The sequence below is a fragment of the Ovis canadensis genome, chromosome 11 (genome assembly GCF_042477335.2).
Source record: "Ovis canadensis isolate MfBH-ARS-UI-01 breed Bighorn chromosome 11, ARS-UI_OviCan_v2, whole genome shotgun sequence".
NCBI lineage: Eukaryota > Metazoa > Chordata > Mammalia > Artiodactyla > Bovidae > Ovis > Ovis canadensis.
In genome coordinates this window covers 35,031,519-35,047,940 of record NC_091255.1, presented here as the reverse complement: position 1 = coordinate 35,047,940, position 16,422 = coordinate 35,031,519, and the positions used below count along the sequence as shown (strand labels likewise).

Genomic DNA, 16,422 nt, shown 5'->3' with positions numbered 1-16,422 from the left:
GTGGGCTGAGGTGGGCCCCTGCTTCCGCGTGCAGTGCTGCCCTGGGTCTGCTATGGTCCTTCAGGCTGCCTGTTCCCTCCCCTGCAGCAACAGCGGCGGGAGCGGGAGCAGCGGAAGCTACAGGAGAAGGAGCAGCAGCGGCGGCTGGAGGACATGCAGGCTCTGCGGCGGGAGGAGGAGCGGCGGCAGGCGGAGCGTGAGCAGGTACAGCGCCCCCAGTGCACACCGGACTCACCCCTTCCCACCCTGGCCTCCCCTCCTGCTCCTGCCGCCTGCCTGCCCTGCTCCCCAGGCCCCTTCCCCTTCTCTCCCTCCCCCAGAATTCCTCCTATCTTTTCCAGCTTCACTCTCTCTCTCTGTTTTCTCCCACCCCTCAACCCCCCACCCCGGCTCCCTGCCCTCCTCCTGTCTCTGTGCCTTCATTCCCCATCTCTTTGCCTCCCACCCTGACTCCTGCCCCCTGCACCTTCCCTCATGGGGCCTCCGCCCCGGTGTCCCCCTCATTCCCTGCCTCCGTGGGGCTCATCCCACCCTGGCCTCTCTCTTACTCTCCCCCACCCCCCACCTCGGCCTCCTCCTCATCCTCACCCCGCTGACCCCATCCTCCAACTCCTTCGCCGCCGCCGCTGCTGCCCCCCACCCCCCTGCCTCTCCCTCTCTCCCTGCCCTCTGCCCCCCACCCCGCCCCCCCAGGAGTATATCCGTCACAGGCTAGAGGAGGAGCAGCGACAGCTCGAGATCCTTCAGCAACAGCTGCTCCAGGAACAGGCCCTGCTGCTGGTAACGGGGTCCCCAGCTTCCCCTGGGAAGACACGCATTCAGAGCATCTCCGCTGCAGTGGGACGGGAGCACTTCAGGGGAAGGGGTCACCCGGGCGTCAGGGGAAGAGACCTCTCCTCTCTAGGCAGTTGGAGGAGAGCAAGGGCGTGCCTGCTCTGGCTTCCAGGGTCCACCCTGCTGAGCCCTCTCTCCCTACACTTGGGCCCAGGAATACAAGCGGAAGCAGCTGGAGGAGCAACGGCAGTCCGAGCGCCTGCAGAGGCAGCTGCAGCAGGAGCATGCCTACCTCAAGTCCCTGCAGCAGCAGCAGCAGCAGCAGCAGCTTCAGAAACAGCAGCAGATCCTGCCCGGGGACCGGAAGCCCCTGTATCACTATGGTCGGGGCGTCAACCCTGCCGACAAGCCAGCCTGGGCCCGAGAGGTACTCAGCGCCTCCTGTGCTGTCTTTAAGACTCTGTCATTTCGTGCGGGAGGCCCTGGGGAAGGCAAAGGGCAGGCAGTGCGTCTGGGCGGTGCTGGAGAGGTTGGGACATGACTTGAGAACAGGACAAAAGCCGTCCTGCTTGGCGTCCTGTCGCCTCACAGGTGGAAGAGAGAACAAGGATGAACAAACAGCAGAACTCTCCCTTGGCCAAGAGCAAGCCAGGCAGCGCAGGGCCTGAGCCCCCCGTCCCCCAGGCCTCCCCCGGGCCCCCAGGACCCCTTTCCCAAACTCCTCCTATGCAGAGGCCGGTAGAGCCCCAGGAGGGACCGCACAAGGTGAGTCTCTTCCTGTTCCTGTCTTCACACACAGATATGGGGGTGGGGGGTGCCTTGCGTGTACACATACATGCACATGCCCAGAGCCAGGGGGCACAGACCTCAGGACTCGCGGGCAGAGACAGGCACACGTCTGTCTCTCTGTCTTACCTGTTCTTGGGCTCCAGGAGCCCCTTTCGATGGATAGTTGGAACTCAGAGGCTTGACCTGCCCCTTCCTCCCTGCCCAGGCCCCAGCTCCCAGGTGGGGGCGTGCCACAGAGCAGGCGGCCCACCCTCCCTGGTCTCTCCCCGCAGAGCCTGGTGGCACACCGGGTCCCACTGAAGCCATATGCAGCGCCTGTACCCCGCTCCCAGTCCCTGCAGGACCAACCCACCCGAAACCTGGCTGCCTTCCCCGCCTCCCACGACCCCGACCCCGCCGTGCCCGCACCCACCGCCACGCCGAGTGCCCGAGGAGCTGTCATCCGGCAGAACTCAGACCCCACTTCCGAAGGGCCTGGCCCCAGCCCGAACCCCCCAGCCTGGGTCCGGCCTGATAATGAGGCCCCTCCAAAGGTAAGGGCAGCCTTGCAGAGCCGGAAGAGGGCAGAGAAATTGGGGGGATAGAGTGGGAGTGGTCAGCAGACGAGGTGGACACAAGCTTGGGTGTCTGGAGGGAATGGAAGGGTAAGGAGTTCGGCCTGGCCGATCCCGCAGGGGTCACCCGGATGTCTGGTAGGCAGGCCGGCATGCGAGTGTGTCCAGGTGATTTCACGGTGTGTGTGGGAGCAGAAGAGGCCCCCGGGGTTCAGGGAGCACCAGGGGCAGACTTGCTGGCCAGATCCCAGCTCTGCTGTCTCCCCCGCTCATGAACCTTGGACAGAGATCATCAGCTTCCCCAACCTAAGTCTGCTTCTCCATCACGGTGGGGGGCGCCCCCTCCAGGGTCTCTAAGAGGGGCCTGGTGTCTGCTGTGCCGTCACGGAGCCCTGACCCCTTCCTTCCCTCCTCAGGTGCCTCAGAGGACCTCATCAATCGCCACTGCCCTTAACACCAGTGGGGCCGGAGGGTCCCGGCCAGCGCAGGCGGTCCGTGCTAGGTAACACCTGGCTGGGGGCGGGTGGCAGCCTAGGGCTCGGGGCGGGCAGCAGAGGGCAGTGTGCCAGGTTGCCCACTTAGGGGTGGGCGAGCCCCGCCGCAGTCACCTCAGCCCCCGCCCCGCCCCGCCCCGGCACCCTGTGCTCCCTCCACAGACCTCGCAGCAACTCCGCCTGGCAAATCTATCTGCAAAGGCGGGCAGAGCGGGGCAGCCCCAAGCCTCCAGGGCCCCCCGCTCCGCCCCCCGGCCCGCCCAACGCCTGTAGGTAATGGAGCTGTCCCCCCTGCTCCCTCCCACCTTCACTTCTGCCACCTGTCCCCCCTGGTGACGGCTTCCTCTGCGGTGCAGCTCAGCCTCCCGGGGCACGGACACCCTCTCGCCCTGACCCTGCCTCCGCCCCTCCCACAGTAACCCCGACCTCAGGAGGAGCGACCCCGGCTGGGAGCGCTCAGACAGCGTCCTCCCGGCCTCTCACGGGCACCTCCCGCAAGCCGGCTCGCTGGAGCGGAACCGGGTGGGAGGTACGTGAGCCCAGCCCTGGGGTCAGTCTCCCCAGGGTGGACCCCACCTTTGGCAGCTCTGGACTGGGCAGCATGGTTACCAGACTGGACTTGAGGCCAGACCACCCTACACCGGTGTCAGTGACCTCCTTTCTCCCCAACCCTGCCACATCTAGCCTCCTCCAAACTGGACAACTCCCCTGTGCTCTCCCCTGGAAACAAAGCCAAGCCCGATGACCACCGCTCGCGGCCAGGCCGGCCCGCAGTAAGTCATCAGGTGGCCCCCTCCCGTCTTCTCATGGTTTGGGACCTGGGGGCCACTGTGGAGCCTCTGGAGCCCCAGAGAGCTGGGCACCAGGGGCAGGGCCATTATTAGTCTGAGGCTGGAGGGTCTGTGGGCTAACAGGGTGGCCCTTCCCAGTTACTAACCTTTCTTAACCTCTCTCCTGCCTCCTCCTGGCTGCCCTTCTTCCCCCGCGGCCCTTCCCAGAGCTATAAGCGAGCCATTGGTGAGGTTAGTGAGCAGGGCCGCGGGCAGCCCCTCCTGTTCCCTGCCTTTCTCCGGCCTCTGCGGCACCCCTGCCTCCCCGCCTCACGCAGCTCCTCCCCCGCAGGATTTCGTCCTACTGAAAGAGCGGATCCTGGACGAGGCCCCCCGGCCTCCCAAGAAGGCCATGGACTACTCGTCGTCCAGCGAGGAGGTGGAGAGCAGCGAGGATGAGGAAGAGGAGAGCAATGGCGAGCCGTCAGAGGGGAGCAGAGACGCCCCTGGGGCCCGGTATGGGGGCGCCCAGGGCAGGGGCACATCCCCTGCCAGAGGCGCCTGAGAGACAGGTGCTGAGGGAGGGGGTGTTGGGTCAAGTTTGAGGGAAAGCAGTTCCCATCCCAGAGCTGCTGTGGGGCCTCGGCTGTCATTGCCGGCCGGTTCTTCCTACCCTTCCGTAGAGAACGGGATACAGGCCTGGGGGCTGGTGTCCCCTGCTGTCCTTCACTGTCCTGTGAGATGAGCACCTCTTCAGGACAGCCAGCGCTCCCCCAGTGTGGGGCGGGAGCTGCTGGGTGCCAGCAAACACTGCAGGTGCCCGTGCCCCGGCTCCCTGTGGCACTCAGGTGGCACTTGGGTGACAGGCAGGCCCCAGAGGGCCTCCTGACCTTCCTCTCTCCATAGCAGCGATGGAGACACAGACAGCGTCAGCACCATGGTGGTCCATGACGTGGAGGAGATAGCCGGGCCCCAGACCCCCTACGGGGGTGGCACCATGGTGGTCCAGCGAGTGAGTACCCCTCCTCTCCCGTTCTGCTCCAGCCTGCCCTGCCCCTCCTCGGCCCCAGCACTGGCCCCCTTCCCTTTGTTCCTTTAGACTCCCGAGGAGGAGCGCAGCCTGCTGCACGCCGACAGCAATGGCTACACAAACCTGCCAGACGTGGTCCAGCCCAGCCACTCGCCCACTGAGAGCAGCAAAGGTCAAAGCCCCCCCTTGAAGGATGGAGGCAGTGACGTAAGTGGGTGGAGGTGGCTCCATGGGGCGAGAGGAGGTCACTGGCCATGGACAGGAGGCCCAGGGGCGCTGGGGCACTGTGGTCGGCAAGGGGGAGCCCTGGGAGCTGGTTGGCCAGGGTGCAGCAGGAGGGGTGGGCCCGGGCTGGGGTCTGGCATGTTTGCCTCACTGCCACCCTCACCCCACAGTACCAGTCTCGTGGGCTGGTAAAAGCCCCCGGCAAGAGCTCGTTTACGATGTTTGTGGACCTGGGGATCTACCAGCCTGGAGGCAGTGGGGACACCATTCCCATTACAGGTGAGACAGGAGGCCTGCGGAGGGGTCGGGTGGCCTCTGATGACAGGCTTCACTGAGTGCTCACAGCCTCCCCTGTGGCCCGCACCTGCCCTGGCGCGAAGGCAGTAAGGGTTTCTGGGGCCGCCTTGACTCAAGGCGGGGCAGAATGCTCAGAGGTGACCCAGGGACCTGCATGAGGGAGCGAGGGCTTTGCCAGGCCTTCTGGCCCTGTGTAGACTCCTCCAGGCACCTGGTCCATTCCCTAGTCTTTCCCTTTGGTTCGGAGTATCCTGGAGCGTGGGATACAGTGAGACAGAGTGACAGGACTCAGCCCACTCCCTTCTCCTCTCCTCCTCCCGCAGCCCTGGTTGGTGGAGAGGGCAGTCGGCTCGATCAGCTACAGTACGACGTGAGGAAAGGCTCTGTGGTCAACGTGAACCCCACCAACACCCGGGCCCACAGCGAAACCCCCGAGATTCGGAAGTACAAGAAGAGGTTCAATTCCGAGATCCTCTGTGCGGCCCTTTGGGGTAAGCCAGGGTGGGGAAGGAAAAGAGGGGCCTGGTGTGCCCCCGTGCTCCTGGTCAGGCGAGGGCCTGGCTCTGCCTCTCATCTGCCCAAGGGCTCCTCTTGCAGGGGTCAACCTGCTGGTGGGCACGGAGAACGGGCTGATGCTGCTGGACCGCAGCGGGCAGGGCAAGGTGTATGGACTCATCGGGCGGCGGCGCTTCCAGCAGATGGACGTGCTGGAGGGACTCAACTTGCTCATCACCATCTCAGGTTGGGGGGAGGCGGTGGCCAGGAGGAGGGCTCAGTGCCTGAGGGGAGGGCTGCCCCAGGACAGGAACTGGAAGATGGGGCCCCCACTTTCTCACCCCTCGAGGTCCACACGGGATGGTGGGGAAGTGGAAGCTGGGCCTCCAGCGAGGGTTCTCTGTTCCTCAGGGAAAAGGAACAAACTGCGGGTGTATTACCTGTCCTGGCTCCGGAACAAGATTCTGCACAATGATCCGGAAGTGGAGAAGAAGCAAGGCTGGACCACTGTGGGGGACATGGAGGGCTGCGGGCACTACCGCGTGGGTGAGGAGGTCACAACGCAGCCGCAGGGCACATTTGTTTATGAGAAGAGAGAAAGACGGGGTCCTGGGCTGAGAAAGCCTTGAAGGCCAGAGACGGGGGTGGGGGTGGGGCTGCAGTTGGGGGTGTAGACAGACCCGGGGGAGGGGCTGCAGCCCAAGCAGGGAAGCGCCTGCATCCCCCCCCTTTTCCTGCTCCTAGTGAAATACGAACGCATCAAGTTCCTGGTCATCGCCCTGAAGAACTCGGTGGAGGTGTATGCCTGGGCCCCCAAACCTTACCACAAATTCATGGCTTTCAAGGTAACCCAAGCCTCAACTTCCATCACTGGTCCAAGGTCTGGCTCCTCTGCCCACATCCCCTGAGCCCTTTCTCCCCCACAGTCCTTTGCTGACCTCCCGCACCGCCCTCTACTGGTGGACCTGACCGTAGAGGAGGGCCAGCGGCTCAAGGTCATCTATGGCTCCAGCGCCGGCTTCCACGCTGTGGATGTGGACTCGGGGAACAGCTACGACATCTACATCCCTGTGCATGTAAGCTTGGCAGGGCTGCGGGCGGAGTGGGGCCCCCAGCTTGGGCCCAGCCTTGGGGCCTCCCACCCACTTTCTCCTTCCCAGATCCAGAGCCAGATCACACCCCACGCCATCATCTTCCTCCCCAACACGGACGGCATGGAGATGCTGCTGTGCTACGAGGATGAGGGTGTCTATGTCAACACGTACGGCCGGATCATCAAGGACGTGGTGCTGCAGTGGGGAGAGATGCCCACCTCTGTGGGTGAGTGAGGGGTCTGCCCCCCTGGCCTGTGTCCCCAAGCCAGCCGGGCTGTAGCCCACTTATGACCCCTCTCTGCTCCCCCCACAGCCTACATCTGCTCCAACCAGATCATGGGCTGGGGAGAGAAAGCCATTGAGATCCGCTCTGTGGAGACAGGCCACCTGGATGGGGTCTTCATGCACAAACGAGCCCAGAGGCTCAAGTTCCTGTGTGAGCGGAATGACAAGGTGGGAGTGATAAGCCGCCCAGGCTCCTGTACAGCGTGGGCCCCATCCCCACCCCTACCTGGGTGCCTGGGCAGAGCTGGGGGAGGGGTGGTTATAGGTCTTCCTGAGAGGCAGCCTGCCCTTCCCCCACCTTCAGTCTCTAAGAAGTCTGGGCTCCTTCATGCCACGTGTTCCTGCCTTTTGGAAGGGAATGGGGGCACTCTGCGGGACTAAATCCTGCAGTTTCTCCCTTCTCCCAGTTAACTGAGGCACCTCCATCGTGGCTGCCCCACTCACCCTGGTGACTTCTTCTCCTCCCCACCCAGGTATTTTTCGCCTCAGTCCGCTCCGGGGGCAGCAGCCAAGTTTACTTCATGACCTTGAATCGTAACTGCATCATGAACTGGTGACGGGGCCCTGGGCTGGGCTGGCCTCTGTGGACCAGCTCACCCCCCACAGCCAGACTCCCCGGGCCGCCCTTCTCTTCCCTCCCTGGGCTTTTGCTTTTACTGGTTTGATTCACTGGAGCCTGCTGGGAACGTGACCTCTGACCCCTGATGCTTTTGTGATCACGTGACCATCCTCTTCCCCAACATTTTCTCTCCCCAAAACTGTGCCTGTCCCAACTTCCAGGGAGAGGCACAGCTTCCCCTTACCAAGAACTGAGTGGGCCTAGCCCCACCCCCCTTTCTCCACTTACAAGGAGAGTGCTTGGGGCTTGGACCCCATACCCCACTGCTGCTGACTTGGCAGGGCCCTGGGCCCCATCATTTGCACGTCAGGGGAGCCGGCTCCCCCCTTGAATGTACCAGACCCTGGGGGGGGTCACTGGGCCCTAGGTTTTAGGGGGGTCACCAGCCACTCCAGGGGCAGGGACCATTTCCTCATTTTCTGAAAGCACTTTAATGATTACCCTCCCCCCAAACCCCAGGGAATGGAGGGGGGATCCCGCCAGCCAAAACATTTACCCCTTTACAATCCCCATCTCTTCTAGCCTCTGCCCTTCCCCGGTGGAGGGGGGAGCAGGGAGCTCTCACCCTCTCCCCCCCTTGCTTGCATCTGTATATAGTGTGAGCAGCAAGTAGCCCGCCCCCTCCCTGCCCCCGCCCCTCCTCAATGTAGTGGCCTTGGAGATCTCGTTTGTTAATAAAGACAATTCAACCAGCTCCTACCACTTCAGGACCTAGGTTACTCTGTTTTCTCTCATCATCCCGGGTTCTAGCCAGGGCCCACCAACATGGCTGGGATGAAGGGGTTGGGAATCTGTAGTCCCTGAGTCTTAGTGGAGAGGGGGTGGATGGGCAGTGCTGGGCTAAGAGAACCTACAAGAAACAACTAAGGGAAGGCCCAGGCATCCTCAGCCTTAAACCTGTGGACCTTGAGCTGGGACCATTTGGTTCCTACCCACTCCAGCCTGGCCAGACCACAGAGCTGCCTGGCTTCAGCTTCTCGATGTGCAAGTGTTGCAAACGGGTCTCTCCTGTTTAGCCTCTGAGAGGCTCACAGGGCTAGAGGATCACATGGGACTGGGGCCCAAGAAAAACTGGGAGGGCAGGAAGACTGAAGTGAGAGTGGTTCTTGCTTTCTGGAGGGTTGACATGCGGGAGACTGCCTGCACCATCTGCAGCTCTTTCTGATGCCAGCCAGGTGGCCGAACCCACACACGTGCAGACACATGACTCCTGTGACGCTGAATACAGATTTATCATTGGCAGTGGGAAAGGATAGTAATAAAGCAGTGGCAGCAAGGTGTTTTTCAAATATCCTCCTGGAGACGGGTGGGAATTCTTGGTGTGGCTGTGGCCTCAGGCCTACATACAAGGCGGGTAGGGCAGCTGGGGCACTCGGTTGAAGTAGGCCCCGAGGAAGATGAGGCTGGAGCCCACGAGGAAGAGCACCAGAGCGGCCCAGAAGCAGATGCTGTCAAGGGCCTTGCCCATGCGCACCCAATCGGACACCTCCTGGGGAAGGGGTGGGCACAAATTGAGTCCCTAAAAGCTGCAGGAGCCAGCTGCGCAAGAGTCTGGGATGGCGAGGCCCCCCAGCGCTCCACCCCACCTCCGTGCTCCGGCCCCACCTCGCCAGTGGCTTCCTGGTCCCGCGTGCTTGAAGCCACGAAGTTCACGGCATCCACACAGCAGCGGATCTCGGGGGCGGCAGCGCCCAGGTTCTGGCAGAGGGTAGCTGGTGGGGGCGACCTGGGGTGGGTGATCAAGAGCCTCGCCCTTGAAGGCGCCCCCCTTGGTCCTCTCGGGCTAGTCCGCTCACCGGTCCAGGTTCCGTGCCGGTGCCTCTGCTGCTCAAATACGAGTTCGCTCCGCGGCTTTTTCAGTATCAGCTCCTCCGCGCGGAGCAGGAGGCCCAGGGACGACGCCCGCCTTGGGGGCGAGGCAGCCCGGGGGATCTCAGGCGGCGCGCCGGAGCCCAGGAGCTGAGGCAGCAGCTCCAGCAACACCTGGGGTGGGCGGAGCGGGGCGAGGTTAGCTTGAAGCCCCACCTCTTGCCCCAAGCCCATCCACCCGGTGCTTACGTGGCGCAGCCGCGGGGACATGGCGTGAGTGGTGGGCGTCCGCAATGACACGTTGAGCACGATGACGCAATTCATGACAATGAGTGTGGCAACCACCATGACGAAAATGAGGTACCTGAGGAGCCCAGAGTTCGTGATGTCACAGCCTCCCCGCTGCCCACGAGCCACAGAGAGGCCACAGGTCCTCTGACCTCACAAACGCACCTCTCCGCAGGCGTGGAGCAGCTCCTCATGGCGGGGCCAGACGGTCGGCCCCCCGGCCCGGTCTTTCCCCCCGCCCTCGCACGGCCAGTGGCAACCATGAAGGGGACCCCCAGTTCCCTGGAAACCCTACTGTGGGTCTACCACTTCCACAGCTCCACGGAGGTGTGCCTACATGGATACCCATAAGGGCTGCACCTGGAGACGCTCTGGGAAGGTTTCCAGCGCCCCCCCCCCGTGACCTCTGCCCTATGTCCCGATGACCCCGCTGCCCCTGTGCCTTTCCAGGTGGCCCTCCAGCCCCCGCTTCTGTCTTCCCTGGAGCTCCTTGCGGCCGCAGCCCATGAATATCTGGAGCAGAGGTTCAGAGAACTGAAGTTCTTGGAGCCTCGAGAGGCGGAGAACCCGCCTGCCCGGAAGCCCACCCTGGGGCTAGTGCTAAGAGAAGCCGCGGCCAGCGTAGTGAACTTCGGGGCCACCTTGTTAGAGGTGGGGCGCCGGGGGCGGGGCGCAGAGGAGGGAGTCGGGGAAGGAGATCGAGGATCAGATACCTCTGCATTCCCACCAACTTCTGTATCCCCTCTACAGATCTCAGCCCTGTGGGTGCAGCAGGAGCTACGGCGACTAGACTGCGGCCCTGGTCCGGGCCCAGACGCTGGGGATCCGGGTGGAGCCCTGGCCCGGGTAGCCCAGGCCGCGGGGCAGGGGGCTCTGCAAGTGGGGGCTGCAGCAGGCGCGAGCGCCCGGCTCCTGCTCCAGGGGGCCTGGCTGTGCCTGTGTGGACGAGGTCTACAGGGGTCCGCCTCATTCCTGCAACAGTGGCAACGCCAGCTGGACCTCGGAACCCCTGGGGAACCGGTGAGTTCAAGATGAGGGAAGAGTTGGGGGCCAGAGGAGTCCCGGCTGGGTGGCACTGAACCGGCCCACCCCCTGCAGAGATACTCCGGAGACCTCAAGTTGGCGTCCAGCAGCACTGCAGAGGACGGGGGACCGAAGAACCCACTACGATCCCAGCCCTGCCCCACGTCCAAATAAAGTCCAGGTGGAGACCATATAGTTAAGGCTACTCGGAGTCCTTAGGTATTGGCCCTGCCCTCTCCACTGAGACCCCCTGGCCCCGCCCTTCACGCTAGCCACGCCCCGCGTAGCCACTGCCTGGATCCTCTCCGCCCCTCACCTGCCCAACAGCGGCACGCTCAGAGATGTCTCTGGGGTTTTCTGGGCAATCAGGAACAAGAAGACGGTCTGGGCGAGCAGGACATTGATGGAAACGGTGCATTTCTGGCCGCCGGCTGGAGGGAGTGCCTGGTGAGGACAGGCCCCGCCCCCTAGGAGGGGGCCCGGGTTTGGGGTCTAGGTGACTCCATACCCTGCGCGGGCAGGAAGTAGGCGAGCAGCACCAGGCCCGAGATGAGCACGCAGGGCACGATGATGTTAATAACATAGAATAGCGGCTTCCGACGAATAATGAGCGAGTAGATGACGTCAGTTTCCCCTGGGCCACCCGGAGAGTCACCGTCGTGGCGGCGGATCACCCCGGGGCAGAAGTCGATGGCCCACTCGCCGTTCTCTGCGGGACGGGAAGCGCGGTTAGCTGGCTCTCGGGGAATGTGGCGCCCTCCTCTGCTCTCCGTCCCCACATCTGACGGAGGGGGGTGGGGGGCCTGCAGTGCCAGGCGAGGAGAGGATGAAAGCCATCTGGGCCAGGGCAGGTGGACTGGTAATTGGGTCAGAAAGGGGCGTTCCCAGGGAGCTTACGGAACCATTACAAGGGAGGAAGGAGTACTAGGCCGACAATCAAAAATGATTTCAGGGAAGGCTCAAGTTAAAGCAGGGCTGTCAAAGTCAGTGCCAGCATCGAGGGCCCAGGGCAACCCCACTGTGCAAGTCCCCTCTCGGGACACGTCTAGAAGCGGGTTTTTCGGAGCAGGAGGGGAGTCTAACCAGTATAGGCCTCGGTGTCGATATCGATCTTGCTGATGGTCTCGCCCTCGTCGTCCACCGCAAAGACAAACTCCACCTCTTCGGCATTGTACGTCTGGGAGCTGCAGAGCCAGGATCCGGACCCCGACCCCAGAGGCTGGGACCCGGGCCTCAGGCCCCGCGCTGGAAGCTGGGTTCTGGCAGGGGAATCACGCTCCACCCGATCACCCAGGCCCCGCCTCCAAGCCTGGGTTTCCACCCCTACTTCTCATCCGCTAGAGCGCGCTATCTCCTTCTAATGCCTAGCCCCACCTCCAGCACAAAGCCCCGCCCCGGGTTGGAGGTCTCCCCGCCCCTGCGCACCTGGCCCCACCCCTTAATCCCTCAATTGTCCGGGCCTGCGAACAAGTCTTCCCACCGGAAAACGAGCGAGCAGTTCTGCCAGTCGAAAGGGAAGTAGGTGACCTCCACGGCACAGGTGCTGCGGTAGATGGCCGGGGGCAACCAGCTCACGTAGCCGCCCTCGGAGACCAGCACATTGGCCTCGTAGGCCACCCCGAACTGGCCGTCGATACTGTGGGCTCCAGGAAACCGAGAGTTGGCCCAGATCTGCGGCTCCCACACCCCCCAAGCAACACCCCTGCCCCAGCCAGGTCCAGCCCAGCCCCCACCCCTCCCCAGACCTCGGCTTCGCTCCAGTCTGGCTCGGTCCTCACTTGTTTTCCAGCACAATCTCTGGCAGCCAAACAAGTTCTGAAGGGACCCGCAGGGTTTCTACGCCCCCAAAGTCGCCCTTGCTGTAGTTGAGTCGATAATCTTGCCAGTCCTAGGGGCGGGGGAGGGGACGGAAGGACGTGCGCCGCGCTGCCTGTGAGGTGTTTGGGAGAAAAGGGCCCCCTAGATCTCAGGCTGTTCCCCAGCCTCGACTCACGATTCCAATCCAGACGCTGGTGGTGAGGGTCTCTTCTTTCTCGTTCTGTGGGTGGGAGATGAAGATGATGGGGGATAGCTTTAGGAGAGAGTTGAGAGCTTGGGGCCAGAAGTGGGATTTTAGGCTCCGAGATGGCATGTACCGGTGCGGGTATCTTACCAGGGAGATGAGATTGGTCAGGGTGACTTTGAGGGAGATGGTGACAGTGTCCTCGGGCTCCTGCACTGGCCGGCGTCCTGGGTCATAGTTGTCGAAAAGGTAGTGGTAAAGGCGCAGCTCCTCATTCTTCCCCTCACCTCTGCCTGGGGATGGGGCGAAGCAGCAGGGTCAGGACATGGAGAGGCTGAGGAGCCGCCCCGCTCTGCCTCCGGGTCTACAGGTCTCTGCTTCTCTGTCTCTGAGGCTGTATATTTTCCCATGTCTGCCTCCCGAACTAGTGATACTGTGCCTGGGGACCAAATATGTCTGTCTACATCTCAGTCGGTCTTTGTCCTGTCCCTTTATGTCAGTGTCCTGCGCGTGGGTGTTCCACCTCTTCCCCCGACCCTGGCCCATACCGAGGAGCTGCAAGAGGAGCAGGGCGCAGAGCAGAGCCCCTGCCATTTCGCTGTCTGGTCCCCCAGGTTATTCTGAGCTTTGGCAGTCTCCGAAGGGGGCAGGCCAGGGTGCATGAGTGAGGGGGAGGAGGGTGTTAGTTCCGGGCTCTGACTACCCCTACTGCAGCCAGGGACATCTTGGCTGCTTCCAGAGGCAGCTGCCCCATCCTGAGTTCCCTGCCCCCACCCCATCCCAGCCTGTCTGCCTGGGCTTCGGCCAGCTGTCCAGCCCCAGCCCTGATCCTCTCATGACTGGAGCAGGCCCGATGCTGGTGGGCAGATCCTTTAAGAACACCTGGAACCACAGACCTGGCAGAGGGGGTGTGGAAGGTCCTGCTTTCAACACTGCACTGGCGTCCTCTGAGTCAGCTGCCCTGCACAGGTGATATCCCTTGCCTGCTACACTCAGCACCACCCATAGCCCAGCCAAGGTCACACAAATGCAGTTTCCACCAGCAGAGTTCGGCAAAAGCAGAGTGTCCATAAAGATCCGGTAATGAGACAGGCAGCCACAGGGGATTAAGCTGCAATAACAAACTCCACATGGCAAAAGAGATGGTGCCACAGTACAGGGCCCACCTCCTCCCAGAGCCAGTCCCAGTGTCTGCCCACCTGCAGCTCTGTCTGGGTGGTCACCTACAGAGATCCCCGTTTTCCATCTCTCTGTTGCCACCTTGTGGCCACATCTGAAAGTTACTGTCTGCCCCACCTCATTCAAAACCCACCTTTCAGTCTTTCCTAAATCTCCTTGGACCACCCCCTAATCAATCACTGGAGATGCTTGTTAAAAATGCAGTTTCCTAGGCTCCATCCCCAAAGAATCCCAGTTTAGTAAGATGACACAGAGGAGGGGCCAGGAATCTGCTTTAAGAAATTTCCCGTGTGTTTCCTTATGGGGTAGGAAGCCTCACACCAGTACAGCAAAACAGTTGCCATTGCCCTAAACGTATCAAAGAGGACTCCAGGTCAGGTCCAGGTCATGTTACTGAGTCCAAGCTCCTGCTGCTTGCCACATGACAGGCCAATAAATCAAAAGACAAGTTGTTGGGCAACTTTATTTGGAAAGCCAGCAGATGGAGAAGACGGTGGACTAGTGTCTCAATGAACTATTTTCTCTAAGTCAGAAGTCAGGTTTCTTTTCTATTTAAGTGGTTTTGGGGGGGTGGGACGTGGCCAAGTCCTGGTTCCAGCCACACTCTATAAGGGATGTGTTAAAGTCTTCCTTCCTGCAGCCACTTACCTGTGGGCCTGGTCAGGATGTTTTCCAGTGAGCTAAACAAAGGTATTTCAGCTTAATGCTCATTAGCTAAGAGACAGGGTTCCCAGAGAAGGGCCATTATGTATAATTTAAGCTTACATGCAATGTTTCTTTAGTGATTAACGTAACAGAACACAAAAGGTTCTTCCTTAGTACAATTCCCCACAGTCAATGGGGGATAACGTGCAAGGCAAATTGCTCTGCCAGGGAGTGGCGTCTGGCCCAAATTGGGTTCCCTGCTGAGTCTTAGCTGTTGATACTAGACCAGGTCCCTGTGCCTCAGGAACTAACAGAGGATTTTCCAGTTGATCCCTATAAGGAAAAAGAGCCAGTCTGACCACTTTCTGAGCCCCAGACTCAGGAATTAGAATTGGGGCCAAATAGGAGCAAGCGATGGTGGAAGGGGTGTGTATAGTGGCATAACAATGCAGCAGCTGGGACAGCCAGCTGGACCAAAGGTTGGAGCAACATTCCCTCACCCTACCCTTGGGTTTCTTTCTTTTTTAAAAAAAATATTTTATTTGGCTGCACCGAGTCTTAGTTGGGGCATTTGAACTCTTAGTTGCAGCATGTGGGATTTAGCATCCTGACCAGGGATCGGAGCTTGAGGCCCCTGCATTGGGAGCACAGAGTCTTAGCCACTGAACCACAGGGAAGTCCCACCCTTGGGTTTCTGACATGACTTAGTAACTGAACAACAACGACTGTCTGACATTTTCCCACCCTGAATGCAGTAGCACAAGAGCTTGCATATAAGAGGAACGGAGTGGGTAGCCTTTCCCTTCCCCAGGGGATCTTCCCAACCCAGGGATCGAACCCAGGTCTCCTGCATTGGCAGGCAAATTCTTTACCACTGAGCCACACAACATAAGAGGATTCCATCATTTTTCCTTGCTTCTTCACAGAATAGCTATGGAGCTATTCAAAAACTGCTGTAAAACCATATAGCAAGTCGTCATCTTTAACAATACAAAGAATGCTTTTTTGTCTTAGCATCAACCAACCATACTGAATTCTGGGGCAGGGCTTTTGTTGATTTTTAGGAACCAAGTGGAATCTTTCTCTTCGCCCCTGGGAATGTCCCACTTTTAGACAAGAATAGACTTTTTCTATTCCTTTCCTCCATTCGACATCAGTAGAAGTTTCAAATATCATAAAACTGATTTGGCTGTAACTGGAGAAATGCTACCAAAACAAAATGAAACCAAAAACCTAAAGGGTAAACCAAAAACCCTAAATAAACCCTCAAGTCTGGTCTTGGGGTTTAACAGATACCAATGACACGGGAGACCACACATGATATAATTAACAAAGCAAAGACAGCAGTACATGGTACACAGGGTCCCAGGATAACCCCACATAATGAACCCCTTGAGGAGATCCTAGCAGGTACTGGGGCCATACATTTTCAACTTCTTAGTCATGGTTTCATAGCTGTAATCAGACCACTTATCCAAAATACGCCTCTGAGGACTTTCTTCAGGCATAGTTGAAATATTTCCCTTTTTTTTTTTGGCCACACTACACGGCTTTCAGGATTTCGGCTCCTCAACAAGGGACTGAACTGGGCCGCAGCAGTGAAAGTATCAAATCCTAACCACTAGATCACCATGGAACTCCCCATTCCCCATTTTTCTTCGAGACATAAATACAAGACAGACAAACAGCACACACAAATGTCAGCATCCAAATAAACAAACCAATTCACACAAATTGCATAAAAGTCCATCAACTATGTCCTCTTATCCTCTTTCCAACATGGTGCCCTACTCAAATGTGCTTCCCAGGTGGCGCTAGTGGTAAAGAGTCTGCCTGCCAATGCAGGAGATGCAAGAGACAAGTGTTCGGTCCCTGGGTCAGGAAGATCCCCTGGAGTAGGAAATGGCAACCCACTCCAGCATTCTTGCCTGAAAAATTCCATGGACAAGAGGAGCCTATAGTGGGCTCTACAAAGTGGGCTCTACAGTACATGGCGTCGCTCAGACACGACTGAGCACACACACACGCTCCACTCAAATACAAATTGTCT

At 60.1% G+C, this 16,422-nt stretch overlaps 3 protein-coding genes across 22 annotated transcripts in view; 2 read left to right on the top strand and 1 right to left on the bottom strand.

The window, feature by feature from the left end:
* Positions 1-8,128, top strand: part of MINK1 (misshapen like kinase 1) — a 46,645-nt gene extending 38,517 nt beyond the window's left edge. The window contains exons 13-33 of one of the 16 annotated variants that reach the window (XM_069603246.1): positions 88-204; positions 989-1,201; positions 1,366-1,539; positions 1,836-2,096; positions 2,534-2,619; positions 2,774-2,884; positions 3,028-3,140; positions 3,296-3,384; positions 3,610-3,633; positions 3,734-3,897; positions 4,288-4,393; positions 4,481-4,618; positions 4,807-4,915; positions 5,257-5,424; positions 5,531-5,674; positions 5,840-5,974; positions 6,173-6,273; positions 6,355-6,504; positions 6,589-6,748; positions 6,836-6,975; positions 7,281-8,128. In XM_069603246.1, coding sequence (XP_069459347.1) covers positions 88-204; positions 989-1,201; positions 1,366-1,539; positions 1,836-2,096; positions 2,534-2,619; positions 2,774-2,884; positions 3,028-3,140; positions 3,296-3,384; positions 3,610-3,633; positions 3,734-3,897; positions 4,288-4,393; positions 4,481-4,618; positions 4,807-4,915; positions 5,257-5,424; positions 5,531-5,674; positions 5,840-5,974; positions 6,173-6,273; positions 6,355-6,504; positions 6,589-6,748; positions 6,836-6,975; positions 7,281-7,364 — 2,787 coding nt within the window. In that variant the 3' untranslated portion in view covers positions 7,365-8,128. The remainder of the gene's footprint in view (positions 1-87; positions 205-988; positions 1,202-1,365; positions 1,540-1,835; positions 2,097-2,533; positions 2,620-2,773; positions 2,885-3,027; positions 3,141-3,295; positions 3,385-3,609; positions 3,634-3,733; positions 3,898-4,287; positions 4,394-4,480; positions 4,619-4,806; positions 4,916-5,256; positions 5,425-5,530; positions 5,675-5,839; positions 5,975-6,172; positions 6,274-6,354; positions 6,505-6,588; positions 6,749-6,835; positions 6,976-7,280) is intronic. The other 15 variants (XM_069603251.1, XM_069603250.1, XM_069603247.1 and 12 more) reach the window with 15 other exon arrangements.
* Positions 8,129-8,639: 511 nt separating this feature from the next.
* Positions 8,640-13,755, bottom strand: CHRNE (cholinergic receptor nicotinic epsilon subunit). Of its 5 annotated transcripts, none has more exons than XM_069603267.1 (12): positions 13,445-13,647; positions 12,699-12,841; positions 12,540-12,584; positions 12,325-12,434; positions 12,027-12,182; positions 11,630-11,730; positions 11,055-11,255; positions 10,863-10,977; positions 9,485-9,599; positions 9,223-9,409; positions 9,032-9,138; positions 8,640-8,915 (listed from the first exon to the last, which is right to left on the bottom strand). In XM_069603267.1, the coding sequence occupies exons 1-12, from the start codon at positions 13,617-13,619 to the stop codon at positions 8,766-8,768; spliced, it is 1,605 nt and encodes a 534-aa protein (XP_069459368.1). In that variant the 5' UTR covers positions 13,620-13,647; the 3' UTR covers positions 8,640-8,765. The 5 variants fall into 5 exon arrangements, with proteins under 5 accessions (XP_069459368.1, XP_069459370.1, XP_069459369.1 ...); XM_069603269.1 differs by lacking the exon at positions 13,445-13,647 and adding an exon at positions 13,097-13,394 and having other exon boundaries at positions 9,032-9,152; XM_069603268.1 differs by lacking the exon at positions 13,445-13,647 and adding an exon at positions 13,097-13,394.
* C11H17orf107 (chromosome 11 C17orf107 homolog) lies at positions 9,647-10,641 on the top strand. The gene is made up of 3 exons (XM_069603270.1): positions 9,647-9,850; positions 9,974-10,174; positions 10,274-10,641. Exons 1-3 carry the CDS (start codon positions 9,716-9,718, stop codon positions 10,556-10,558), a joined length of 621 nt encoding a protein of 206 aa, XP_069459371.1. The 5' UTR covers positions 9,647-9,715; the 3' UTR covers positions 10,559-10,641.
* Positions 13,756-16,422: the final 2,667 nt, after the last annotated feature.